The sequence below is a fragment of the Adiantum capillus-veneris genome, chromosome 14, assembly GCF_014529385.1.
Source record: "Adiantum capillus-veneris isolate H3 chromosome 14, ASM1452938v2, whole genome shotgun sequence".
NCBI classification, from domain to species: Eukaryota; Viridiplantae; Streptophyta; class Polypodiopsida; order Polypodiales; family Pteridaceae; genus Adiantum; species Adiantum capillus-veneris.
Genome location: NC_140944.1, coordinates 49,082,318 through 49,109,887, shown reverse-complemented (window position 1 = coordinate 49,109,887; position 27,570 = coordinate 49,082,318). Strand labels below are relative to the sequence as shown.

At 44.3% G+C, this 27,570-nt stretch overlaps 1 protein-coding gene across 1 annotated transcript in view; it reads right to left on the bottom strand.

Annotated features, from left to right (window-relative positions):
• Positions 1-27,287, bottom strand: part of LOC147442339 (nucleobase-ascorbate transporter 12-like) — a 56,929-nt gene extending 29,642 nt beyond the window's left edge. The window contains exons 1-8 of the mRNA XM_086528545.1: positions 26,191-27,287; positions 25,997-26,094; positions 25,746-25,916; positions 25,545-25,645; positions 25,248-25,383; positions 25,115-25,165; positions 24,065-24,352; positions 23,754-23,988 (exon numbers count right to left, since the gene is read on the bottom strand). Of these exons, the coding sequence (XP_086384671.1) occupies positions 23,754-23,988; positions 24,065-24,352; positions 25,115-25,165; positions 25,248-25,383; positions 25,545-25,645; positions 25,746-25,916; positions 25,997-26,094; positions 26,191-26,764 (1,654 nt within the window). The 5' untranslated portion in view covers positions 26,765-27,287. The remainder of the gene's footprint in view (positions 1-23,753; positions 23,989-24,064; positions 24,353-25,114; positions 25,166-25,247; positions 25,384-25,544; positions 25,646-25,745; positions 25,917-25,996; positions 26,095-26,190) is intronic.
• Between the last annotated feature and the right edge of the window lie 283 nt (positions 27,288-27,570).

The window sequence follows — 27,570 nt, the reverse complement described above, 5'->3', positions numbered from 1 at the left end:
AAAATTAGGGTTTCTGGCAGAAATCAGGGTTTGCAAGAATTTTAGGGTTTCTGGCAAAAATTAGGGTTTTTGTTGTCCGCCACGTCATCACTTTGTGACATACCCCCCTCTTGAAAGCATTGTAATCGACCGCGAGTACGCCTGCAAAACCGACAAAAGCTATAAACCGTCTTAACAGACACTGACTGTTAGTAGCTACGTACTAGAAACACACATCTAGCACATGTACAAAATCGACAGTCACATCACACAACATCACCAGACATCACAGGACATCACATGACATTCAACATTCATTCGGATCTTAGACCATGATTTATTGGCAATGTAGCTAGCAATCGCATCTAGGTCCAATCGGGACCTCATCGATGTCCGATTGACTAACCCCTATTGCAACCATGTCTATTCGAGATCAATCAGGCCAAAATGCTGCAATCATTTCGTCTATCAGTTCCTGCACTCACAAGATGTCAAGAACAAATCAGTATCATTACCAGGAATTCCATTTCATAAAGTCATACAGCACAATACTGTCAGCTCTCAGTATCCCTGAAGCTCAAAGAGACATCGTGACTCTAGTATCTAAATCAAGGCATCTGTTGACAAAGGAGTAGAGTGACTCCCCTCTTATGCATCCCACTGTACCAGATCTCCGGCCAAGCTGAATTCTGGGTTCCGTTTGGAGTAGACTATACTAAACCAAAACATCGAGGTAAAGTTTCACAATCCGAGGAGTATCTGCTAGGTCCTTCTTCTCCATCCACTTCGCATCAAATGCAGGAAAGTTCTTGAACTTAACCAAGAACCGCCTTCGAACTTTAACTTTCTTCGTATCATTATGTGCCAAAATCTGTTCACAAACAAGGATCAGGAAGGATCCTTGTTGGATCTAATCTTCGTGCTCAGGAAGGATGGAACCTTCACAGCACCTTCGACAATCTCAAATGGCACCTTCCCCGTCGACGAGTGTATCGTGTTATTGTAGGCAAATTCCACCAAAGGTAAGTTCTTTTCCCATTGAGTCTGCTCATCCGAGATACAAGACTTCAATAAATCTAAAACCACTGAATTGGCAATCTAAGATTGCCCGTCAGTCTGCAAGTGGAACAATGACGAGAACTGCAACCGCGTGCCAATGTTCTCCCAAATTGCCTTCCAAAACAAACTCATAAATCTGAGGTCTCTGTCGGAGACAATCGTCTCAGACCTGCCATGTAATCAGAAAATCATCGTGATCATTCTGTGTTCTCGGGAGATCAAAAATGAAATCCATTGCAATACTTCCCAGGGGTGGGTGGGTATGAGTAAAGGCTGTAACAATTCCTGTGCCTTATGCCTGTCAAACTTGACCTTCTGGCATACCAAGCAACTGCGCACAAACTCTTCCACATCCTTCTTTAGTCTCCGCCAAAAGAAATCTCTCTCTACCCCTTTCATGGTGGTAGCAATGCCGCGGTGACCCGTAAAAGGTGGACAGTGGCAATCAATCATAACCTTTTCCCTCAACGGCTGTGTAACGCACAACATAGTCTTTTTCATCAAGTAGCCTTCCCGAAGGGAGTATCCAGCTATTGTCTCCCCATCCCGTATCCGTGTGAAAATATCTGCAAAATCTGTATCCGTGGCATACGGATCGACCATATCCTCGAAGCTCCTATGATGTATCGAGGAAACAGCCAGAACCAACGGTTTCCGAAACAAAGCATCTGCCACCACATTCTTCTGTCCCTGCACATGGACAATCTGGAAGTGGAACTGTGACAAGATGTTCGCCCACCGCATCTGCTTTTCCGAAAGCTACTTCTGTGACAAGAGGTAGCACAAACTCTGATGGTCTGTAAAGACAGTAAAATCCGCTCCGAGTAGGTAATGCCGCCACTGAGTAAGAGCATGGATAACCGCCAAAAGCTCTTTCTCATAGATCTGTGCTGTCATCTCCGGCCTAGAGAACAAACAGCTCTCGTAAGCTCTGACATGGCCTTCTTGCATCAAGACCGTACCCAGACTACGACCACAAGCATCACAATATACTTCAAATGACTTCTGCAAGTCTGGCAAAGTCAAAATAGGTCCCGTAGTCAATTTCTCTTTCAATGTCTGAAAGGCAATCACCTCTGTGGGTCCCCACGAAAAAGGTACTCCTTTCTGTGTCAAGGTATGCAAAGGGGAAGCAACCTCTGCAAACTTTCGTATGAACTGCCTGTAGTACAAAACAGTCCCAAGAAGCTTCTCACTTCATGGACATTCCTCAAATCGGACCAATCACCGATAGTCTCTATCTTAGCCCGGTCCATTTGCACTCCAGCTGTGCTGACACAATGTGTCCCAAAAAGTGTATCTCTGGTTGGAAAAATTCACTTTTCTTTGCATTAATCAGATGATCTCTGTGTTCTGCCTCATTCTTGGAGAAAACAATGATGTCGTCAAAGAAAGTGCCAACAAATAGCCTGTACTCTCGAAAAATCTTGTCCATCATCTGGTTAAATGTCGCAAGAGCATTGGTTAAGCCAAAAGGCATCACCAAAAACTCAAATAACCCAAAAGTCGTCCGAAAAGCCGTCTTGTAGATATCTCCTCGCGCTATCCTGATCTGATGATATCCACTCTTCAAGTCAATCCTGCTAAAGCACGAGGATCCCTGTAACCTGTCGAGTATATCATCGATCCTAGGAATCGGAAATCTGTCTTGATGGTGATTTCGTTGAGAGTGCTATAATCGATGCACATTCTCCAAGATCCGTCTTTCTTCAAAACCAACAACACTGGAGAGCAATACGGTGAAGTACTAGGCTGGACAAGACCCTTTTCCAAGAGGTCTTTCACTGGGTTCATAATCTTTTCATTCTGTACTCGGCTCACACGATAAGGTGGCCGATTCGGTGGCGTGCTTCCAGGTATCAGATCAATGGTTTGATCTTCAGGCCCTCTGAAAAGCAATCGGCATGAGTGTGGAGAAAAATCTTGGCGTTCTTTTGATCAGGTCAAAACATATTCAACCTTTATCCATCGTTCAGTTCTCTTCCAAAAGAATGAGTAAGAAACTGAAGTTCATCAAGTACAATCTCTAAGCCCTGCATTTATCAAAGTCGCTTTCTCGGCCCGATAGTCAACCACGCGTAGTTCTTGTGGTACCAAGGGATTCTGAGTAGACCGTCACTCGCGTGCCTTGAACACCCCTGTCATTGCAAACGAAGTTTGCCAATCATCGATGTAATGGCAACATCCCATCCGGGTGCCAGTCGAACTACCTCCGCCTGTGGCGTTAGTCTGTCCGGCGTAATTCCAAATCGAGCCGCCAATTCCAAGTGAAAAGAAGTTGGCCTTGGCTCCTTCAAAAGAGCTTCCTGATCCTTTACTTTGCCCCAAAAGCAGCAAAGTTTGTACTTTCATTCATCAGATTCGGTGCAGGTCCCACGCCATGTGCTACCAGTTCTGCTTTTCTATCTGCCTTTTCTGCCACGTTTCTCAACTGCTCTCGAACTCTCAGGCCTGTCGTCGTCTCTATCATTTTGTTCTTTCTGTGCCTTTCTAGGGCACTTCGCGGAGATATGTCCATGTTCCCCGCATCCAAAGCACTTCCCCTCTCTGATGAAGAGAGCTCTCTCCTCAAGAGTAACCTTGGGTCGTGCATCCTTTTTCTCTAGGTTGCTCTTTTTCTTTCTACTTTCATTCCCAGAAGTCTGTTCGGCTCGTTGTGTCATGGCCTCATCTGTGGGGTAGATCAGACTGCCAGAGTCAATGGCAAAGCCCCGCTTCGCATGACTCATCAACTCCTGAATAGAAGCCGACTTCTGTTCCAAGCAGTGATCTCGGATCTCTATAGGTAGACCCAAGGTAAACCGCTCAATCTGTTCACTGAACGAGATCTTCTTGAATGAAGAGGCAGGTAGAAAAGAGCTCCAGAATCTTTCACAGTAAGTATTTACTGTATCGCTCTTGGTCATCCGAAGATGGTTCCAAGAAGCTCGTATATCTCGTTCATATTCTTGCGTCAACCAAGAAGTAATAAAAAGCTTCTTAAATTTCAGCCATTTAACTGGCGCAGTCTTGTTTAAAAGAAGCGTGGACCACCAAGTACGAGCATTCCTCTTAAAGTAATATGCAGCACTTTTAATCTTGGAGTGCTCTGAATAGTGTCCTCCCGCGAAAGCGATGTCAAACAGTTGTATAAAAGACAAAGCCTTCGAAGCATCTGAGTATCCTGAAAAAGTATCAAACTTGATCGAGTGGCCACCTTCCTTAAACTCTCGGACTTTCTTGCTTTCATCTTCGAGAAAGTCATACTGGTTGGCTTTGTAAAAATTCTTCTTGTTCGCATAAAAGTTTCCATGATCAGAATCTGAGCTGTCTGTAGACAAGTCCTCAGTAGAACTGTCAGTCTCTCGGCGAGATGTAGCCTTCTTCTTACCCTTTCCGAAGCTTTGTTTCTTGCTTCACTTTTTACCTTTTCTGTCTTCTTCGCTCGAATCTGAAGAGCTAGAAGAACTGTCAGAAGAAGAAGAAGAAGAAGAACTGGGTACTCCTTCAAATCGAACACGCTTCTTTTGTTTCTTTGCCTTGTCAAATGTCGATTGATGACCCAAATATCCCAGGAAGTCAGCGCTTTTCATTTGCTTTTTTGCGGTGCTTCTTGGCTTTCTTTTGCGCGTCAAAAAGCTGAGCAATCCGTGCATCAACCACGTTCTCCAGTTCCTTCTCCGTATATTTCTTGGAGGCAGAAGGTTTCTTGAGAGCAGGTTTCGGGAGTGGTGTTGTGGTTCTTGCCACTCCATCTGTACCTCTTCCAAAGAGGTCTGCTTCATATATTTTGCCATCTTCGAGTCCTTGGCAAAATTGAGCATCATCTTTGTTGCATCGCCAATTAATTGACAACGCTCCATCTCTTGCCAGTCCCGCCTAAGTAGGCCAAGGCGGGCCATACTCCCTGCCGGAATCTTCGTTGTGATCCCTGTCTGCATCTCCAGATGCAGAGGGAGTCGACTAATCATTGCCTGAAGCCATAGGTGCCGCGGAAAAAATAAATTTGGGGATCGGATTTCCCGTAGAAGAGAAATCGGCCGTGCTCTGATACCATTGTAACAGACTTGGACACTCCCAAGTTAAAAATCAATCGCGACGACACCAAATAACCACTTCAAAACAATTCATAGATCACAATAGATTTGCACTGGCCTGGCGGAGTTCCGTGCCTAGAGATATTGGCCCAAAGACTGGCGCCCCTTTCGGTATTTCTTTTTAAATTAATCAGATCAAAGTACAAGAGAGTGGCTAGGGTTTCACTCTCAGACTCTGCGTCCAAATGCTCTAAGAAGTGAGGCCCTCACCACTAATTTAAAGGTTACAAGGGATGCCCAAAAGCAGAGCCCCAAAAGCTTCAAATCAAAAGCAATTGCTCTCTCTCTCTCTCACAGAGAGTCAAAACTTGAAACGTCAGTCTGTCGGGCGTAATTCCAAATCGAGCTGCCAATTCCAAGTGAAAAGAAGTTGGCCTTGGCTCCTTCAAAAGAGCTTCCTGATCCTTCACTTTGCCCCAAAAGCAGCAAAGTTTGTACTTTCATTCATTAGATTCGGTGCAGGTTCCGCGCCATGTGGTACAAGTTCTGCTTTTCTGTCTGTCTTTTCTGCCACGTTTCTCAGCTGCTCTCGAACTCTCAAGCCTGTCGTCGTCTTTATCATGTTGTTCTTTCTGTGCCTTTTTAGGGCACTTCGCGGAGATATGTCCATGTTCCCCGCATCCAAAGCACTTCCCCTCTCTGATAAAACTTTCCGTCGTCGGAATCTGAGCTCTCTGTAGACGAGTCCTCAGTAGAACTGTCAATCTCTGGGCGAGATGTAGCCTTCTTTGCCTTTTTCTTGCCTTTTCTGAAGCTTTGTTTCTTGCTTCGCTTTTTACCTTTTCTGTCTTCTTCGCTCGAATCCGAGGAGCTAGAAGAACTATCAAAAGAAGAAGAAGAAGAAGAACTGGATACTCCTTCAAATCAAACACGCTTCTTCTGTTTCTTTGCCTTGTCAAAAGTCGATTGACGACCCAAATAACCTGGAAAGTCAGTGCTTTTCTTCTGCTTTTTGCCGTGCTTTTTGGCTTTCTTTTGCGCGTCAAAATGCTGAGCAATCCGTGCATCAACCATGTTCTCCAGTTCCTTCTCTATATATTTTCTTGGAGGCAGAAGGTTTCTTGAGAGGGGGTTTCGGGAGTGGTGTTGTGGTTCTTTGCCACTCCATTTGTACCTCTTCCAAAGAGGTCTGCTTCATATATTTTGCCATCTTCGGGTCCTTGGCAAAATTGAGCATCATCTTTGTTGCATCGCCAATTAATTGACAACGCTCCATCTCTTGCCAGTCCCGCCTAAGTAGGCCAAGGCGGGCCATACTCCCTGCCGGAATCTTCGTTGTGATCCCTGTCTGCATCTCCAGATGCAGAGGGAGTCGACTAATCATTGCCTGAAGCCATAGGTGCCGCGGAAAAAATAAATTTGGGGATCGGATTTCCCGTAGAAGAGAAATCGGCCATGCATTGATACCACTGTAACAGACTTGGCCACTCCCAAGTTAAAAATCAATCGCGACGACACCAAATAACCACTTCAAAACAATTCATAGATCACAATAGATTTGCACTGGCCTGGCGGAGTTCCGTGCCTAGAGATATTGGCCCAAAGACTCGCGCCCCTTTTGGTATTTCTTTTTGTATTAATCAATTCAAAGTACAAGAGAGTGGCTAGGGTTTCACTCTCAGACTCTGCGTCCAAATGCTCTAAGAAGTGAGGCCCTCACCACTAATTTAAAGGTTACAAGGGATGCCCAAAAGCACAGCCCCAAAAGCTTCAAATCAAAAGCAATTGCTCTCTCTCTCTCACAGAGAGTCAAAACTTGAAAGCAAAAGCATTCTCTCTCTCTTTCTCATTAAGTAGAGAAAAAGCGAAATTTGCGTCGCTCATCATTTTCAAAAAAACAAATCTTTTTTTTTTAAGCCTCCGCGATTTCCGGAAATTAGGGTTTTTGGCAGAAATTAGGGTTTGCAGGAATTTTAGGGTTTTTGCCAAAAATTAGGGTTTTTGCTGTCCGCCACGTCATCACTTTGTGACACTCTCCCAGACTTGGTAAATTGGCCAAAGAGTGCCACTTGGCACTCATGCATGCAATTTTCCCGCATTGGGCTTCTTGCTTAAAAATCTCTCAACTTGTGCATCAGTTGACTTTGCAGCAGAGTAATAAAATGTTTCCCTAGTAATACCGAAGGTAACGACGCAAACACATTTCACGACCCAAAATAGCAATTCCCTAATTTTTAGGAGATGCTTCCGTGGGCTCCCACTGGTCATCTGACCATCTATCCTCATTAGGACCGCATCCAAAAGTGCAATTGGCCCAACTGTCGGATACTTTCTGTTGGTGATCTCACCTTGACTTTATGCCTTTATTGAGTTCACTTCCTAGTATCCACCAACTTGCTAAGTACCACGGGGGTACCTACATGATCTTGAACTGAGCCTAGACATCCTTTTACTTTACGAGTTCCAGTGCCGACCAACTTCTCGTCTACGGGTGAAACTACCGTTCACATTGGCCATACAATGTCCGACCATTTGCAACTTCAAAAAGAGGGTCTCAAAAATTAAACAAAAATCATTGGAAAGAAACCAACAACTAAGGTTAGCAGTTGCCACGTCCTCGTGACAGCTAATAACACACTGAGTTCTGCTGCTGCAAATCACTGCCTTGTTGGTCATGCTATCCTTCAAAACGTTGGTCATGCTGTCTCTAAAAACGCTGCCCTTGCTGCCTTTGAAAACGCTGGCTGCAATCCCTAGAAACGCTGACTTGCTGGTTGTAAAAACGCTATGGCAGCAGGCTGGAAATCGCTGAACTGCTAGGCTGAAAACGTTGGGAAGTCACTGCTGAAAACGCTGAGGTTTAGGGCTGAAAACACTTATGGTCTAGAGCTGAAAACGCCAAGGGTTCTTTGGGGGAATCTTGCTTGAGAAGGTGCTCCAGAGGGCCTGCTGCACTGGGTGTCTGTTGCTCTCCTTTCTCCTTCTGCCAAATAAGCCTAGCACTACGTTTGCTTATATATTCTCTTAGCAAAATTGCCCTACCTAGTTCCCAACACAGTCACTTAATAAATAAGTGAAAAATATCAAAAATAGAGAAAATAGGTTCTGTGCACTGGAAAATACTCCCGATGGGTTCTGATGGAAGTCTGATGATCATGTTGTGTGCAACCAGAGGATATGCATCTACTTTAAGTATTTGGACATGCTCGGTCTGCGAACACTCACAGAAGCGCCAGATCACTTCCTATTCTAGATTGACTTGACTAAACTGAACCATGGTCATGTTGTAGCTTGTCCACGAGCACATAGGGTTGGATGTGTGTAACAGACTTGGACACTCCAAGTCAAGAATCAACCGCGACAGCACCAAATAACCACTTCAAAACAATTCACAGATCACAATAGATTTGCACTGGCCCGGCGGAGTTCCGTGCCTAGAGATATTGGCCCCAAAGACTGGCGCCCCTTTCGGTATTTCTTTTTATATTAATCAATCATCAAAGTACAAGAGAGCGGTTAGGGTTTCACTCTCAGACTCTGCGTTTAGATGCTCTGAAAAGTGAGGCCCTCACCACTAATTTAAAGGTTACAAGGGATGCCCAAAAGCAGAGCCCCAAAAGCTTTAAAAATCAAAAGCATCAGTTCTCTCTCTCTCTTAGAGAGTCTTTTCTTTTTTTTTTTTTATAAAAAAAAAAAAGCAAAAGCAAAATTCGCGTCGCTCATCATTTTCAAAAAAAAAAAAAAAGCAATAATCCGCCTCCGCGATTTCCGGAAATTAGGGTTTTTGGCAGAAATTAGGGTTTGCAAGAATTTTAGGGTTTCTGGCAGAAATTAGGGTTTCTGCTGTCCGCCACGTCATCACTTTGTGACATACACCCCTCTTGAAAGCATTGTCATCGACCGCGATTACGCCTGCAAAACTGTTAAAAGCCATAAACCGTCTTAGCAGACACTTATTGTTAGTACCTATGTACTAGGAACACACATCTAGCACATGTACAAAATCGACAGTCACATCACACGACATCACAGAACATCACACGACATCACAGGACATCACATGACATTCAACATTCATTCGGATCTTAGACCATGATTTATCGGCAATGTAGCTAGCAATCACATCTAGGTCCAATCGGGACCTCATCGATGTCCGATTGACTAACCCCTATTGCAACCATGTCTATTCGAGATCGAGTAGACCAAAATGCTGCAGTCATTTCGTTTACCAGTTCCTGCACTCACAAGAAGTCAAGAACAAATCAGTATCATAATCAGGAATTCCATTTCATAAAGTCATCCAGCAGAATACTGTCAGCTCTCAGTATCCCTGAAGCTCAAAGAGACATCAGTGACTTTAGTATCAAAATCGAGGCATCTGTTGACAAAGGAGTGGAGTGACTCCCCTCTTGTGCATCCCACTGCACCAGATCTCCGGCCAAGCTAAATTCTGGGTTCCGTTTGGAGTAGACTATGCTAAACCAAAACATCGAGGTAAAGTTTCACAATCCGAGGAGTATCTGCTAGGTCCTCCTCCTCAATCCACTTCGCATCAAATGCAGGAAAGTTCTTGAACTTAACCAAGAACCGCCTTCAGACTTTACCTTTCTTCGTATCATTATGTGCCAAAATCTGTTCAGGAACAAGGATCTCCTCGTTTTCTTCCACTTTGGGTTGCTCATCAGGCTCCCCATCATCAGGCACATCACCCTTAACAGGGTTCAAGAGACTCACATGCAATGCATTGTGAATCCTCCAAGTATCTAGCAGTTTCAATCAGAAGGAGACATCATTTATCTTGTCAGTAATCTGGAAAGGTCCGTAGTATCACATACTAAGCTTTGGGAAAAGCCTCTCCTTTCCCTGTTTCTTTCTTAGGCGTGCCTTCTCAAAAGTAAGAGAACCCAATCATCCTCGTTCAGTTTCCAGTCGCGACGATAGCGATCCGCTGCCTTTTTCTGTCGTTCTTGAGACTCCTGCAAAGTCTCGCGAACCTTGGAAAAAGCCGTATCCAAATCTCGCGAATATTCATCCGCTTCAAATTTCTAATCTTTCGTGCTCAGGAAGGATGGAACCTTCGCAACAGTTTCAACAATCTCACATGGCATCTTCCCCGTCGAAGAGTGTATCGTGTTATTGTAGGCAAATTCCACCAAAGGTAAGTTCTTTTCCCATTGAGTCTTCTGATGCGAAATACAAGACTTCAATAAATCTAAAATCACTGAATTGGCAATCTCAGATTGCCCGTCAATCTGCAAGTGGAACGATGACGAGAACTGCAACCGCGTGCCAATGTTCTCCCCAATTGCCTTCCAAAACAAACTCATAAATCTGGGGTCTCTGTCGGAGACAATCGTCCCAGGCGTGCCATGTAATCGGAAAATCATCGTGATCATTCTGTATTCTCGGGAGATCAAAAAAACTGAAATCCATTTCAATATTTTCCCAGGGGCGGGTGGGTATGGGTAAAGGCTGTAACAATTCCTGTGTCTTATGCCTGTCAAACTTGACCTTCTGGCATACCAAGCAACTGCGCACAAACTCTTCCACATCCTTCTTCAGTCTCCGCCAAAAGAAATCTCTCTCTCTACCCCTTTCATGGTGGTAGCAATGCCGCGGTGACCCGTAAAAGGTGGACAGTGGCAATCAATCATAACCTTTTCCCTCAACGGCCGTGTAACGCACAACATAGTCTTTTTCATCAAGTAGCCTTCCCGTAGGGAGTATCCAACTACTGTCTCCCCATCCCGTATCCGTGTGAAAATATCTGCAAAATCTGTATCTGTGGCACACTGATCGACCATATCCTCGAAGCGCCTATGATGTATCGCGGAAATAGCCAGAACCAACGGTTTCCGAGACAAAGCATCTGCCACCACATTCTTCTGTCCATGCACATGGACAATCTGGAAGTGGAACTGTGACAAGATGTTCACCCACCGCATCTGCTTTTCCGAAAGCTGCTTCTGTGACAAGAAGTAGCGCAAACTCTGATGGTCTATAAAGACAGTAAAATCCGCTCCGAGTAGGTAATGCCGCCACTGAGTAAGAGCGTGGATAACCGCCAAAAGCTCTTTCCCATAGATATGTGCTGTCATCTGCGGCCTAGAGAACAAACGGCTCTCGTAAGCTATGACATGGCCTTCTTTCATCAAGACCGTACCCAGACTACGACCACAAGCATCACAATATACTTCAAATGACTTCTGCAAGTCCGGCAAAGTCAAAATATGGTCCTGTAGTCAATTTCTCTTTCAATGTCTGAAAGGCAGTCACCTCTGTGGGTCCCCACGAAAAAGGTACTCATTTCTGTGTCAAGGTATGCAAAGGGGAAGCAACCTCTGCAAACTTTCGTATGAACCGCCTGTAGTACGAACACAGTCCCAAGAAGCTTCTAACTTCATGGACATTCCTCAAATCGGGCCAATCACGGATAGTCTCTATCTTGGCCGGGTTCATTTGCACTCCTGCTATTGACACAATGTGTCCCAAAAAATGTATCTCTGGTAGGAAAAATTCACTTTTCGTAGCATTAATCACTAATGTGTGATCTCGTAATGCCTGAAAGACTTGAAGCAGATGATCTCTGTGTTCTGCCTCATTCTTGGAGAAAACAATGATGTCATCAAAGAAAGTGCCAACAAATAGCCTGTACTCTCGAAAAATCCTATCCATCATCCGGTTAAATGTCGCAGGAGCATTGGTTAAGCCAAAAGGCATCACCAAAAACTCAAATAACCCAAAAGTCGTCCGAAAAGCTGTCTTGTAGACATCTCCTGGCGTTATCCTGATCTGATGATATCCACTCTTCAAGTCAATCCTGCTAAAGCACGAGGATCCCTGTAACCTGTCGAGTATATCATCGATCCTAGGAATCGGAAATGTGTTCTTGATGGTGATTTGGTTGAGAGTGCTATAATCGATGCACATTCTCCAAGATCCGTCTTTCTTCAAAACCAACAACACTGGAGAGCAATACGGTGAAGTACTAGGCTGGACAAGACCCTTTTCCAAGAGGTCTTTCACTGAGTTCATAATCTTTTCATTCTGTACTCGGCTCACACGATAAGGTGGCCGATTCGGTGGCGTGCTTCCAGATATCAGATCAATGGTATGATCTTCAGGCCCTCTCAAAAGCAATCGGCATGAGCGTGGAGAAAAAAAAAATCTTGGCCTTCTTTTCTTCAGGTCAAAACATATTCAACTTTTATCCATCGTTCAGTTCTCCCAAAAGAATGAGTAAGAAAACTGAAGTTCATCAAGTACAATCTCTAAGCCCTTCATTTATCAAAGTCGCTTTCTCGGCCCGGTAGTCAACCACGGCGTAGTTCTTGTGGTACCAAGGGATCCCGAGTAGAACGTCACTCGCGTGCCCTGAACACCCCCGTCATTGCAAACAAAGTTTGCCAATGCTCGGTGTAATGGGAACATCGCATCCGAGTGCCAGTCGAACTACCTCTGCCTATGGCGTCAGTCTGTCGGGCGTAGTTCCAAATCGAGCCGCCAATTCCAAGTGAAAAGAAGTTGGCCTTGGCTCCTTCAAAAGAGCTTCTTGATCCTTCACTTTGCCCCGAAAGCGACAAAGTTTGTACTTTCATTCATTAGATTCGGTGCAGGTCCCACGCCATGTGGTACCAGTTCTGCTTTTCTATCTGCCTTTTCCGCCACATTCCTCAGCTGCTCTCGAACGCTCAGGCCTGTTGTCGTCTTTATTATTCTGTTCTTTCTGTGCCTTATCAGGGCACTTTGCGGAAATATGTCCATGTTCCCCGCATCCAAAGCACTTCCCCTCTCTAATGAAGCGAGCTCTCTCCTCAGGAGTAGGCTTGGGTCGTGCATCCTATTTTTTCTCTGAGTTGCTCTTTTTCATTCTACTTTCATTCCCAGAAGTCTGTTCGGCTCGTTGTGTCATGGCCTCATCTGTGGGGTAGGTCAGACTGCCAGAGTGAATGGCAAAGCCCCGCTTCGCATGACTCATCAACTCCTGAATAGAAGCTGACTTCTGTTCCAAGCAGTGATCTCAGATCTCTATAGGTAGACCCAAGGTAAACCGCTCAATCTGTTCTCTGAATGAGATCTTCTTGAATGAAGAGGTGGGTAGAAAAGAGCTCCAGAATCTTTCACAATAAGAATTCACTGTATCGCTCTTGGTCATCCGGAAATGGTTCCAAGCAGCTCGTATATCTCGCTCAAACTCTTGAGTCAACCAAGAAGAAATAAAAAGCCTCTTGAATTTCAGCCATGTAACTGGCACAGTCTTGCTTAATAGACCAAGTACGAGCATTCCCCTTAAAGTAAGAGGCAGCTCTCCGAATCTTGGAGTGCTCTGAATAGCGTCCTCCCGCGAAAGCGATGTCAAACTGCTGTATAAAAGACAAAGCCTTCGAAGCATCTAAGTATCCTGAAAAGTATCAAACTTGATCGAGTGGCCACCTTCCTTAAACTCTCTGACTTTCTTGCTTTTATCTTCGAGAAAGTCATACTGGTTGGCTTGGTAAAAATTCTTCTTGTTCGCATAAAACTTTCCGTCATCGGAATCTGAGCAGTCTGTAGACGAGTCCTCAGTAGAACTGTCAGTCTCTGGGCGAGATTTAGCCTTCTTTGCCTTTCTCTTGCCCTTTCCAAAGCGTTGCTTCTTGCTTCGCTTTTTACCTTTTCTATCTTCTTCGCTCGAATCCGAGGAGCTAGAAGAACTGTCAGAAGCAGAAGAAGAAGAACTGGGTAGGTCTTCAAACTTGACGCGCTTCTTTAATTTCTTTGCCTTGTCAAATGTCGACCGACGACCCAAATATCCCGAGAAGTCAATGCCTTTCTTCTGCTTTTTGCCGTGCTTTTTGGCTTTCTTTTGCGTGTCAGAAAGCTGAGCGATCCGTGCATCAACCACGTTCTCCAGTTCCTGCTCCGTATATTTTCTTGGAGGCAGAAGGTTTCTTGAAAGCGGGTTTCGGGAGTGGTGTTGTGGTTCTCTGCCACTCCATCTGTACCTCTTTCAAAGAGGTCTGGTTCATATATTTTGTCATCTTCGGGTCCTTGGCAAAATTGAGCATCATCTTTGTTGCATCGCCAATCAATTGACGACGCTCCATCTCTGTTTGCTCCGCCTGAGTAGGCCGAGGCGGGCCATACTCTCTGTCTGAATCTTCGTTGTGATCCCAGCCCGCATCTCCAGATGCAGAGGGAGTCGACTGAGCTCTGATACCACTGTAACAGACTTGGACACTCCAAGTCAAGAATCAACCGCGACAGCACCAAATAACCACTTCAAAAAAATTCACAGATCACAATAGATTTGCACTGGCCCGGCGGAGCTCCGTGCCTAGAGATATTGGCCCCAAAGACTGGCGCCCCTTTCGGTATTTCTTTTTATATTAATCAATCATCAAAGTACAAGAGAGCGGTTAGGGTTTCACTCTCAGACTCTGCGTCCAGATGCTCTGAGAAGTGAGGCCCTCACCACTAATTTAAAGGTTACAAGGGATGCCCAAAAGCAGAGCCCCAAAAGCTTTTAAAATCAAAAGCATCAGTTCTCTCTCTCTCTTAGAGAGTCTTTTCTCTTTTTTTTTTATTAAAAAAAAAAAACAAAAGCAAAATTCGCGTCACTCATCATTTTCAAAAAAAAAAATTATTTTTTTTTTTAATAATCCGCTTCCGCGATTTCCGGAATTTAGGGTTTTTGGCAAAAATTAGGGTTTGCAAGAATTTTAGGGTTTCTGGCAAAAATTAGGGTTTCTGCTGTTCACCACGTCATCACTTTGTGACATACCCCCCTCTTGAAAGCATTGTAATCGACCGCGATTACGCCTGCAAAACCGACAAAAGCAATAAACCGTCTTAGCAGACACTGCCTGTTAGTACCTACGTACTAGGAACGCACATCTAGCACATGTACAAAATCGACAGTCACATCACACGATATCACAGGACATCACCAGACATCACAGTACATCACATGACATTCAACATTCATTCGGATCTTAGACCATGATTTATCGGCAATGTAGCTAGCAATCACATCTAGGTCCAATCGGGACCTCATCGATGTCCGATTGACTAACCCCTATTGCAACCATGTCTATTCGAGATCGAGTAGACCAAAATGCTGCAGTCATTTCGTTTACCAGTTCCTGCACTCACAAGAAGTCAAGAACAAATCAGTATCATAATCAGGAATTCCATTTCATAAAGTCATCCAGCAGAATACTGTCGGCTCTCAGTATCCCTGAAGCTCAAAGAGACATCAGTGACTTTAGTATCAAAATCGAGGCATCTGTTGACAAAGGAGTGGAGTGACTCCCCTCTTGTGCATCCCACTGCACCAGATCTCCGGCCAAGCTAAATTTTGGGTTCCGTTTGGAGTAGACTATGCTAAACCAAAACATCGAGGTAAAGTTTCACAATCCGAGGAGTATCTGCTAGGTCCTCCTCCTTCATCCACTTCGCATCAAATGCAGGAAAGTTCTTGAACTTAACCAAGAACCGCCTTCAGACTTTACCTTTCTTCGTATCATTATGTGCCAAAATCCATTCAGGAACAAGGATCTCCTCGTTTTCTTCCACTTTGGGTTGCTCATCAGGCTCCCCATCATCAGGCACATCACCCTTAACAGGGTTCAAGAGACTCACATGCAATGCATTGTGAATCCTCCAAGTATCTAGCAGTTTCAATCAGAAGGAGACATCATTTATCTTGTCAGTAATCTGGAAAGGTCCGTAGTATCACATACTAAGCTTTGGGAAAAGCCTCTCCTTTCCCTGTTTCTTTCTTAGGCGTGCCTTCTCAAAAGTAAGAGCACCCAATCATCCTCGTTCAGTTTCCAGTCGCGACGATAGCGATCCGCTGCCTTTTTCTGTCGTTCTTGAGACTCCTGCAAAGTCTCGCGAACCTTGGAAAAAGCCGTATCCAAATCTCGCGAATATTCATCCGCTTCAAATTTCTAATCTTTCGTGCTCAGGAAGGATGGAACCTTCGCAGCAGTTTCAACAATCTCACATGGCATCTTCACCGTCGAAGAGTGTATCGTGTTATTGTAGGCAAATTCCACCAAAGGTAAGTTCTTTTCCCATTGAGTCTTCTGATGCGAAATACAAGACTTCAATAAATCTAAAATCACTGAATTGGCAATCTCAGATTGCCCGTCAATCTGCAAGTGGAACGATGACGAGAACTGCAACCGCATGCCAATGTTCTCCCAAATTGCCTTCCAAAACAAACTCATAAATCTGGGGTCTCTGTCGGAGACAATCGTCTCAGGCGTGCCATGTGATCGGAAAATCATCGTGATCATTCTGTATTCTCGGGAGATCAAAAAAAATGAAATCCATTTCAATATTTTCCCAGGGGCGGGTGGGTATGGATAAAGGCTGTAACAATTCCTGTGCCTTATGCCTGTCAAACTTGACCTTCTGGCATACCAAGCAACTGCGCACAAACTCTTCCACATCCTTCGTCAGTCTCCGCCAAAAGAAATCTCTCTCTACCCCTTTCATGGTGGTAGCAATGCCGCAGTGACCCGTAAAAGGTGGACAATGGCAATCAATCATAACCTTTTCCCTCAACGGCTGTGTAACGCACATCATAGTCTTTTTCATCAAGTAGCCTTCCCGTAGGGAGTATCCAACTACTGTCTCCCCATCCCGTATCCGTGTGAAAATATCTGCAAAATCTGTATCTGTGGCACACTGATCGACCATATCCTCGAAGCTCCTATGATGTATCGCGGAAATAGCCAGAACCAACGGTTTCCGAGACAAAGCATCTGCCACCACATTCTTCTGTCCCTGCACATGGACAATCTGGAAGTGGAACTGTGACAAGATGTTCACCCACCGCATCTGCTTTTCCGAAAGCTGCTTCTGTGACAAGAAGTAGGGCAAACTCTGATGGTCTGTAAAGACAGTAAAATCCGCTCCGAGTAGGTAATGCCGCCACTGAGTAAGAGCGTGGATAACCGCCAAAAGCTCTTTCCCATAGATCTGTGCTGTCATCTCCGGTCTAGAGAACAAACGGCTCTTGTAAGCTATGACATGGCCTTCTTGCATCAAGACCATACCCAGACTACGACCACAAGCATCACAAAATACTTCAAATGATGTCTGCAAGTCCGGCAAAGTCAAATCTGGTCCTGTAGTGAATTTCTCTTTCAATGTCTGAAAGGCAGTCACCTATGTGGGTCCCCACGAAAAAGGTACTTCTTTCTGTGTCAAGGTATGCAAAGGGGAAGCAACCTCTGCAAACTTTCGTATGAACCGCCTGTAGTACGAACACAGTCCCAAGAAGCTTCTAGCTTCATGCAGATTCCTCAAATCGAGCCAATCACGGATAGTCTCTATCTTGGCCGGGTTCATTTGCACTCCTGCTGTTGACACAATGTGTCCCAAAAAGTGTATCTCTGGTTGGAAAAATTCACTTTTCTTTGCATTAATCACTAACGTGTGATCTCGTAATGCCTGAAAGACTTAAAGCAGATGATCTCTGTGTTCTGCCTCATTCTTGGAGAAAACAATGATGTCGTCAAAGAAAGTGCCAACAAATAGCCTGTACTCTCGAAAAATCTTGTCCATCATCCGGTTAAATGTCGCAGGAGCATTGGTTAAGCCAAAAGGCATCACCAAAAACTCAAATAACCCAAAAGTCGTCCGAAAAGCTGTCTTGTAGACGTCTCTCGGTGCTATTCTGATCTGATGATATCTACTCTTCAAGTCAATCCTGCTGAAGCATGAAGATCCCTGTAACCTGTCGAGTATATCATCGATCCTAGGAATCGGAAATCTGTTCTTGATGGCAATCGATGGACATTCTCCAAGATCCGTCTTTCTTCAAAACCAACAACACTGGGGAGCAATACGGTGAAGTACTAGGCTGGACAAGACCCTTTTCCAAGAGGTCTTTCACTGGGTTCATAAGACTTGACGCGCTTCTTCAATTTCTTTGCCTTGTCAAATGTCGACCGACGACCCAAATATCCCGGGAAGTCAGTGTCTTTCTTCTGCTTTTTGCCGTGCTTTTTGGCTTTCTTTTGCGTGTCAAAAAGCTGAGCAATCCGTGCATCAACCACGTTCTCCAGTTCCTGCTCCGTATATTTTCTTGGAGGTAGAAGGTTTCTTGAGAGCGGGTTTCGGGAGTGGTGTTGTGGTTCTCTGCCACTCCATCTGTACCTCTTTCAAAGAGGTCTGGTTCATATATTTTGCCATCTTCGGGTCCTTGGCAAAATTGAGCATCATCTTTGTTGCATCGCCAATCAATTGACGACGCTCCATCTCTGTTTGCTCCGCCTGAGTAGGTCGAGGCGGGCCATACTCTCTGTCTGAAACTTCGTTGTGATCCCAGCCCGCATCTCCAGATGCAGAGGGAGTCGACTGATCATTGCTTCAAGCCATAGGTGCCGCGGAAAAAAATTTGAGGATCGGATTTCCCGTAGAAGAGAAATCGGCCGTGCTTTGATACCACTGTAACAGACTTGGACACTCCAAGTCAAGAATCAACCGCGACAGCACCAAATAACCACTTCAAAACAATTCACAGATCACAATAGATTTGCACTGGCCCGGCGGAGCTCCGTGCCTAGAGATATTGGCCCCAAAGACTGGCGCCCCTTTCGGTATTTCTTTTTATATTAATCAATCATCAAAGTACAAGAGAGCGGTTAGGGTTTCACTCTCAGACTCTGCGTCCAGATGCTCTGAGAAGTGAGGCCCTCACCACTAATTTAAAGGTTACAAGGGATGCCCAAAAGCAGAGCCCCAAAAGCTTTTAAAATCAAAAGCATCAATTCTCTCTCTCTTTTAGAGAGTCTTTTCTCTTTTTTTTTTTTCTTTTTTTTTAAAACAAAAGCAAAATTCAGGTCGCTCATCATTTTCCAAAAAAAAAAAAAAATTAATAGTTCGCTTCCGCGATTTCCGGAAATTAGGGTTTTTGGCAGAAATTAGGGTTTGCAGGAATTTTAGGGTTTTTGGCAGAAATTAGGGTTTCTGTTGTCCGCCATGTCATCACTTTGTGACAATGTGTCACGTGACAACCCTTGAGTAACACACAACATTGTCTTCCGCATTAAATAACCTTTCTTCAAAGAATAGCTTGCAATTGTCTCCGAACTCTGCAAATGGTCAAAGATGTCTACAAAATCTCAATCATTGATCAACCATATCTTTAAAGGTCTGATGGTGAATTGCCGAAATAGCGATATTTGAGGCTTGCGAGACAATGCGTCTTTACCAAGTTCTTCTCTCTCATTTTTGTTTGTCTGAGAGCTATCTCTAGGACAAGAAGTATCCCAAACTTTGGTGATCCATGAACAATGTAAAATCTGCTCCGAGTAGAAAGGACACCGTTGAGTAAGAGCATGGATGACTACAAATAGCTCCTTTTCGTAAATCTATGCAACCCATTCTGATCGCAAGAACATTCTACTCTCATAAACTACAACATGGCCCTCCTGTTGTCACAAACTACCGACGTGTAAGCCACTAAAGACCGGAGCAACCTTCAAATCCCGACCAAGAAGCCTCAACCCTAGAAGCAACAAAAAGTGTTTTACAAACTTGCAAAGTCTTCCCGAGGGGGCTAGAGAAACTGAACTAGGGGGGGGGGGGGGGGGGGGGGGGGGGGGGGGGAGAGAGAGAGAGAGAGAGAGAGAGAGAGAGAGAGAGAGAGAGAGAGAGAGACGACTCGACACAGCAATGACCTCAAAGATTGGCGCACCTTCACGGAATATCTTTATTTATTAAGATTCAGTAGACCTCAAAGATTGGCGCACCTTCACGGAATATCTTTATTTATTAAGATTCAGTAGGTACAATGTCTGAGGGTCATCTCTTTGGCAAGCTCCCAAGCTAATCTACCCAAAGAACAAGCCATGGCACACTTTTAAAGGCTCTTGACCTTACTCAAAAGCAGTTACATGAAAAGCAGAGGTTCTAAAAGCATCTAGTGCCCCAAAAGCTAGCGCTCCATGGGTTGTCCGTACGCCATGCCACATAAGCATTGTCAACACGTTTTGCGGCATAAATTGCGGACGTGTGTATAACCTACCATGTCATCAGCTAGCTACAAAAATTTTATTCTTGGATGTCCTCTTGCTTCCACTTTAGTGTCTGCCTGGAAAGAGATTACGATTCATCTTTCATGGAATCCTCGACAGAAAGGTGATTCGATTCGTTTGGAGAGTCTCCACTAGAGCCGAGCATTCTCTCTTACTTTGGTCGACCGCTCCCCTCGCCAGGCAGGCTTTCTTTTTGGTCGTGGTATTCGTGTGGTTGAGGATGTAGTCAATGAGGCTGGATATACTTTTGAGTTTCCCTTCGCCGCTCACCGTTTTGGATTGGGCATGCATTATCGTCAGTTTTGGAGAAAAATTCAAAGTATGCTGCTTGACTTTTTGCAAGTTTCACCTTTACCTGATGGTGATCGCATGTCTGATTGGGATCTTCGAGAAACGCCTTTTCGAGATATTTCTGCAGATCTCTGGTGGAGGAAGCTTCTCTCTGCCTTGTGGAAAAGCCATTTGCCTTTGAAGGAGCGACTGTTTCTTTGGCGCAGTTTGCTTGGAGTGCTTCCTACTGGCACTTTTCTTAGGGCGCGTCATATTTGCCCCTCCTCTTGCGTCCGTTGATCCATTGCAAAAGAGGATATTTGCCACTTGCTGTGGGATTGTTGCATTACTAGAGGCTTCCTTCGCCGTGTATCGGCCTATATGCGGCTCTGCTTTCCTCGGGTTTTTTCACAAAAGGTTTTGGGTATTTGGCATGTTCTCACCGACACTACAGCGTTTTGCGGTCTTCTTTATGTGGGTCAGATACTGGGCTTATTGGACCCTGTGGAGTCGGCGTAATGCTTACATGTTTCATCGTACTCATGCAGACCCGTTCCCACTCTTCAAGCTTTCCCTTAGGCATCGTTACGGTTTGCTTTGGAAGTTGGTGACATCACCGAAGAGATACATTGGCTTTCCTATGAATGTTTCTAGCTACTCTGTACAGCTGAGTAGTTCTGTGTTCTTCCCCTTGTACATTACCCTTTCGGTGGGTTTTCCTCGCTTTGAGGTTTCCCACTAGTAAATTAATCAAATAGATTTACAAAAAAAAGTGTGTCCTGCTTTATTTATTCTCTTTAGATCACTTAGGCCCTATCAAACGGGGTTCCATAAGTTGGCGGGAACTTCTTTAAAAATAGACCCACTCAACGAGGGTCTGTAAGTTGGTGAGAACTTCAACTTCTTCTGCTGCTTCTAGGGTTTAGGCACCTTGGTCGGGATCTGCAAGTTAGCTCCGTTCTTCAGTGGCTTGACACGTCAATAGTTTGTGATAGTGCATATGCCTATACGTGTCATGTGCGCACTGTAGTTGCGCCATGTGGACAAGCTTCTACTACAATCGAGCATCAGTCTTAGTTTAGCTTAGGACCTAGCATGGCACTTTGTGAGCCTCTAGGAGGACGAGCACGCTCAGGCGGATCATAGTTGCATACCCTCTCTTGCACAGTACATTCAGTTCAGCATATAGGCATAAGAACAATCACCTAACTCTAGCCTGTGAACTATTAATAAGTGACATTTTAAGCAGAATTTGTCAAGGTCATCTCTATCATTGTCTTCAATTCAGTTTCTCTTTTCAAGTGAAGTAAAGTAGCCTTGTGTGAATACTAGATCCAAACTAAATCTTTCCTTAAAACACTTTCGCTGCACCTGACAATATGCGTAAGTGATTGTATTGTGCAAGTGAGGGTATGCAACTATGGCTTGTTTGATCATGCATGTCCTTCTAGAGGCCCATGAGGTGCTAGGCTAGATCTTAAGCTAAATAAGACTAACACTAACCTGAAGCAATAGCTTGTCCACGTGGCTCAAGTTCATTGCAAGCGCGACAGAACGACTGGAACAGATATAGCAACCAAAAGTTGGGGTTGAGGAGGCACCGACTGTGGTAAAGATTCCAAACATCTTTAACCTCCTACATAAGGTACATAAGGATTCAAAATAGTAGCAGCCTATAATTCTCAAACAAGGTCCAATTCACAATCAACAGCAATTTCAGCATGAGCCTCAAAACAAGAGAATCCTATGACTAGACAGGGTTTTGTGAAACATGAGGGGTTTGTAGAGCGGACGGATCTAGTTTTCTAGGGCATCCCAAGTAATTTGACGATCCCCCTGACCACAAGGGAGGCACTGCTTGCCCCTCTTGTGATGGAGATCACATCCTCATTCCAATAGGTCTCTCTTAACAAGACATATGGAGTCAAGAGATCTGACTTATGACGCATCATCGTTACCTTAAATAAGACGTTCATTGCTTAATTAAAAGCCATGCAAAACACAACCAAGAAGTGGATAGAGACTCTAGCTTATCTTCGTCCTCACAACCGCAATATATAGACTGGTATTGTATTAAGCGAGGGCCTCCTCCAATAGCTGGGCGTGGTGGAGGAGGATAGAGGGTCGCCAAGCTCGAGCCAATCAAATAGCTTGTATACTTCGGCTATGCCACAAAGACAGAACGTTTTCGTATTTCGTAACCTTTGAGCCGAGGTCAAGATTCAAGAATGAGCTTGACTTCCGCATTGTGGATGCCATCTTTCACTTTGTTTGAGATACGAGACAAGATTTTTGAACCTAGCCGTAATGTGTAGCTAGCTTATCTTTCTATCCACGTGGCCACCACTGCACATGCCTCCACGACTACATGTTTATTAAGGAGGGCGATCTCTCTCTCTCTCTCGTCTTTTGTTATTAACCTGTTATGGAGTACGAATGCTTAGATTTTAGAGGGCAATATGTGACACGTTTTACGCTTACGATTTCAGCATCAAGGTTGAAGACACAACTGATCATTGTGCCTACACAAACACTCTCTCTAGAGAGGTGATCCATTCCGAACTCTTTGTCAAAGTAAGAATCCTTTCAAGCTGTGCATTTCTCTAGATTCTCTATAAAGCAAAGATTTTCTATTTGTAAACCTGAGATACTGACTCTCTCTCCTCTAGAATCTGCTGATTTTCTCTCTCTAGAAATTAAGAAAAGAATTCTCAATAAAACAAAGTGTTTCTCTCAACGGAACAAAATTTTATTTTCTAGCTTTAAAGAGAGATTATAAGCTCTCTCCCTCTCTTTCTCTAATCTAAAAGCTAGCCCTCGGGGAGGTGGAACTGAGTGTGCTGCAAGCTTCCATGGGCTCAAAGTTATGTCTCAATCTTCAACCTTAAATTAAAATCCGTGTTTATCTGACCGGCTACCACCAATCACAAAATTTGGTACAAATTTTGGGTCCCCTTGTCAAGCTATTTTAAGAACTGGTTGAAATGTAAAGAAACTCTTTTTTTATGAAGTCAACAATTGCTAATAAGCATTGACAGAGCATTCTCATTTTTTCCCTTTGTCTCCTAGCTCTACAATCAAATTTTGGGTACCCTTGGCGAGCTAGTAGCAAATGATGACTTCATACAACACAAGAGATTTCTTTACATTTCATCCAGTTGATAATAAGCATTGACAGAGCATTCTCAATTTATCCCTTTGTCTTTTTTCTAGAATCAGATCACAACCACATGAGCAGGCTCAGCAATTGAGGACCTTTGGTATACGTGCAATGCCACCCTAAGCCATTGGAAGCCTAATCCTGAGACAATGTAATTTGTCCAAGTATCTTGTTCACCCCATTGCTACAAAACTGGTGAAAAAACAAATGCTCATTAAATGGAAGTCTTACCTACAAGTGACATTAATATAAGTACACAAGCCCCAAACTCCACTGCTCGTCGACTTCCCATTTTTGTAACAGCAATAGTGTGTACGTTCTCGGTAAGGGTACTTGCACCTGTGCCAATACCCCATATGCCGGCCAGAGTGCTTGTCAGACCTTCAAGCCCAATGGCTCTGCTTACAACCCCAGGAGTTGGAGCCCTTGCAGCCACAAGTAAAGAGGAGGCATGGTATGAACCAACCTGGAGATAAAACCAAGACAAGTATGTGTGAGCTTCACACTAACTATACAAATATCACTGAGTTTCAAAGACTCACCGAGTCTACAGTTGCAACAATAGAAGCTACAATCATGAGGCAAGCAGTCCTCCAGTGAAAGCTAGGAATTCCCCATTGGAAAGGATATGGAAACCTGAACCATGCGGCTGTTTTCATGGCTACCGAGGCATCTGTTCGGCAATGCATCATGGTAAAAACATGCCTTCTACATTCTTCTGAGATGATGTTTGATGAGGGCACATGAACACTGCACCCCTTGTAGTTATAAGCCCCAGCTTCTGTGAGAAGGAAAGCATAAGCCCACACAATCCCAAGCCCTAAAGGCACCTGGATAAAAGGGCAGGAAGATAAAAAAACAAAATCAATTCGGAAGGTACAAGAAAGTGCTGTTGTAGAGCACGTCAAATGCAGGAGATTGAAAAGAAAACTATGTGCAATCGAGCTAGAACAGACAACTGTGCTTAAGCTGTTGATTAAATGACTAGATAATACAAAACAACAGAACACTAAATGCAGCAAAGAGGAGCAGTCTACAATCACTTATTGATTAACCTAACCCTCACCCGAATGTCTGTCACTAAGCACGACTAAAAGTGTTGAGCATGCATCTGCTGTGACAGGTGCCATTACCACCACCTATGGCACCGTCAAGCACAGTTACAAGCCCTTGATTGATTTCACACAATTTTTGAACTCCACACAGCAAATAAGATGCTGCCAAGTCTTCGATATGTGTCACTTACTGAGCAAGAGCTTGTCCTTGCAGGAAGGACACAACAAATATATCAAAGTAGCTTCAACAATTTATCTGGAGTAACTGGCACCCATCTTTAATCGAAGTTCAATAGTAAGTTACAGGTGAAAATATGTAGATATTCAGGTCACTCATGAAACCTTATTTGACTCAACGTCAAAGCAAATTCACAAGCTAAGAGAATTGTCTGACAAAGTTTAGAAGTCATCAAAATCTAAAAGGCTTTTTCTTTAAGTTTGATAGGATGAAATAAAGAAGAGGCCAAAAATACAAGACAAATGTGCACGCCCTAGTCTGGTTTAGACAGACAAAACGTAATTGTCAAGAATACTCACAGCATAAACTTGAAATATGCGATGACCAAACACTGAAATCTTTCGCATATACTGCAGAAAACACAAAACTATCTATTCAAACATTGCAAAATAGCAATGATGGCAGGGAATAAACATATCAAAATTGTCATACCAATGCAAAGAAAACTACTACAAGAATCTGAGGTATGCCAATCTCCACACAAGACCCAACAACCGGAAAACCATAGGTAAAGAAGGCTAGCCCCACTGCAGCAATTGTTGGCGTAACTACAACAGGGTTTACAAGCCTGCAAAGGCATTTACACAGAGTTACCGTGAGCTACAACACCAAAACAGACTACCAAATCCAAACAGCCTACCATACAAAGGCAATAAAACTAAGCCAAGCAAATGTACTGAAGTTTGCTGAAACCTCTTTGAAAATCAAGGGTGATGAGTTGTCGCAAACCTGAGCAGTACAGACATAAGCCCACTGTAGCCCAAAAGGACTTGAAACCCTGAGGAAATGATAATTGCTCCTTGCAGTTCACGCATTGTATGCTTGAACCTCTAGATTCGAAATAGAAAAGAAAAATTGAAAATCACTTAGCCTGTTTCATTTTTTTATTTAAACTGAAACCAAAGGAATATGGTGGAAAGAAATGCATACATCAGTAGATATGCTCTGAAATTCCTTAGAGTTAATAATAGCTAAGGCTGGAGCAAGGTAGACAAAAGAAGGTCCTTGGATCAAAGGTAGCCTTGACCCAAGAAAAGTGTGCATCAAAGTTGCCAACCCCGTAATCAAAAGAACCGTGGAGACAACGCGTGCAGTATCTTCCTGGGCACAATAAGAATAAATATGGGCTCTTAATTACTTCCACAAGGCAATAACACAAAAGAGCTGTGAAAGAAACTTACATCACTCCCACCCATAGCTGGAACTATCACTAGAGGAATGAGGATAATTGAGCCAATTATGGAAAGGTAATGTTGAAGCCCATAAAACACCAGAGGCACTGCAAGACATTGGTCAACTAAGTTCAATCCATCCAAGACCAAAGACAGCCTTGCTTATCTCAACATTTAAGCATAAGTTTATGAACTCTACTAACCAATGCCTGGGTTCTCCCTGATTTCATATTTCATATGAGATTGCCGAGCATACAGCACATCCTCTGTATCTAATGACTGGGACAACATGTCTGCTTGGGAGTCTTTGGATCCTCTATGAGGTTCCATCCTGATTTGATGAGCTCCAACCTGCTGATCAGGTTCGGGAGCTTTTCTATCAGCACCCGCTGGAGGCCGCAGAGCTGAGGGTGCATCAACACTAACCACATTGGTAGCCTTTGATTTAGGATTACCTTTGGGCACATTTGCAGGCACTGTTGCCTTCTCCGCACCTTTGGGTCGCAGTTGGCTCAGAGGTTTCGGCAACGAGCTATCTGCATTGCTGATCTCTACATCACTATTTGAGCTAGCTGCAGTCTCTCCAGAGACTGTGCTTTTGTAACCTGTCCGACGAGCCCATGATTTGAGAACTTTGGGGTTGTGGCCATGGTCAGGAGGTAATGGTTCAATGCGAGGAGGCCACGGGCCAGGTCTCCGCCCTGCGGCGGCACTTTCTGGATCCGCATCAGAGGCCTGACCCCCTCTGGGTGGCTTTAAACCTGCATTTGTAGCCATCCGTCCGCCAGAGTAATGTACAAGGGCTATGAACAGATCTACTCAAACCGACATATCTGTGCAGGTGACCCCATCCACATGCCCGAGCGGCGGTTTGCAATGCCACTCCACAAAAAACCTGCAATGTACGTCCTACGAGAGGGCTTACCGACCTGCTTAGGACTTGAAGCTCCTGCGGTAAGAACAACCATCGTAGAGAAGTGGGCAGTCCAGGGACGCGCACATGAAGCAACTATGGATGTTTGAAATCAAACCCCTCTCTCTCTCTCTCTCTCTCTCTCTCTCTCTCTCTCTGCCGATACGCCTTTCCCTCTCACAAGCATTAACACAGCTCCGCTACCTCTCTCTGTTCACTTCCATAAAAGGGGTAGAGAGAGAAAGGTAGACGGCTCCCCACCTGATGAGGGTGATGACACTGATGAGGCAGATTACAGAAGTCCTGAGCTAGATGTGTAGAGTAGTGTCCTCCAGGGTGTGAAAGGGGACCCGCTTTTTCACATCCAGACTTCCGTTGCAAGTAGCAGACAACCCAGATACCACGGTAACACCTCTCTCTTCTCTCTACTTGGCGCCCGTTATACCCGCCCCCCAAGGATCCTTTTATACAGGCACTCAACGTACACACACTGCCGCGTCACCCTCTATTTTTAAGCGACAAGTAAAATTAGGGCTGGGCCTTGTAAGGGAGAAATGAGCCATTTTACTGGAGATTTTGAATATTAGGGTACGTTGATGCAATTTAAATAGGGACTTACTGAGCCAGTTTAAAAGAGATTCCCTTGAGTGAGCCACCTTTTTTTTTTTTT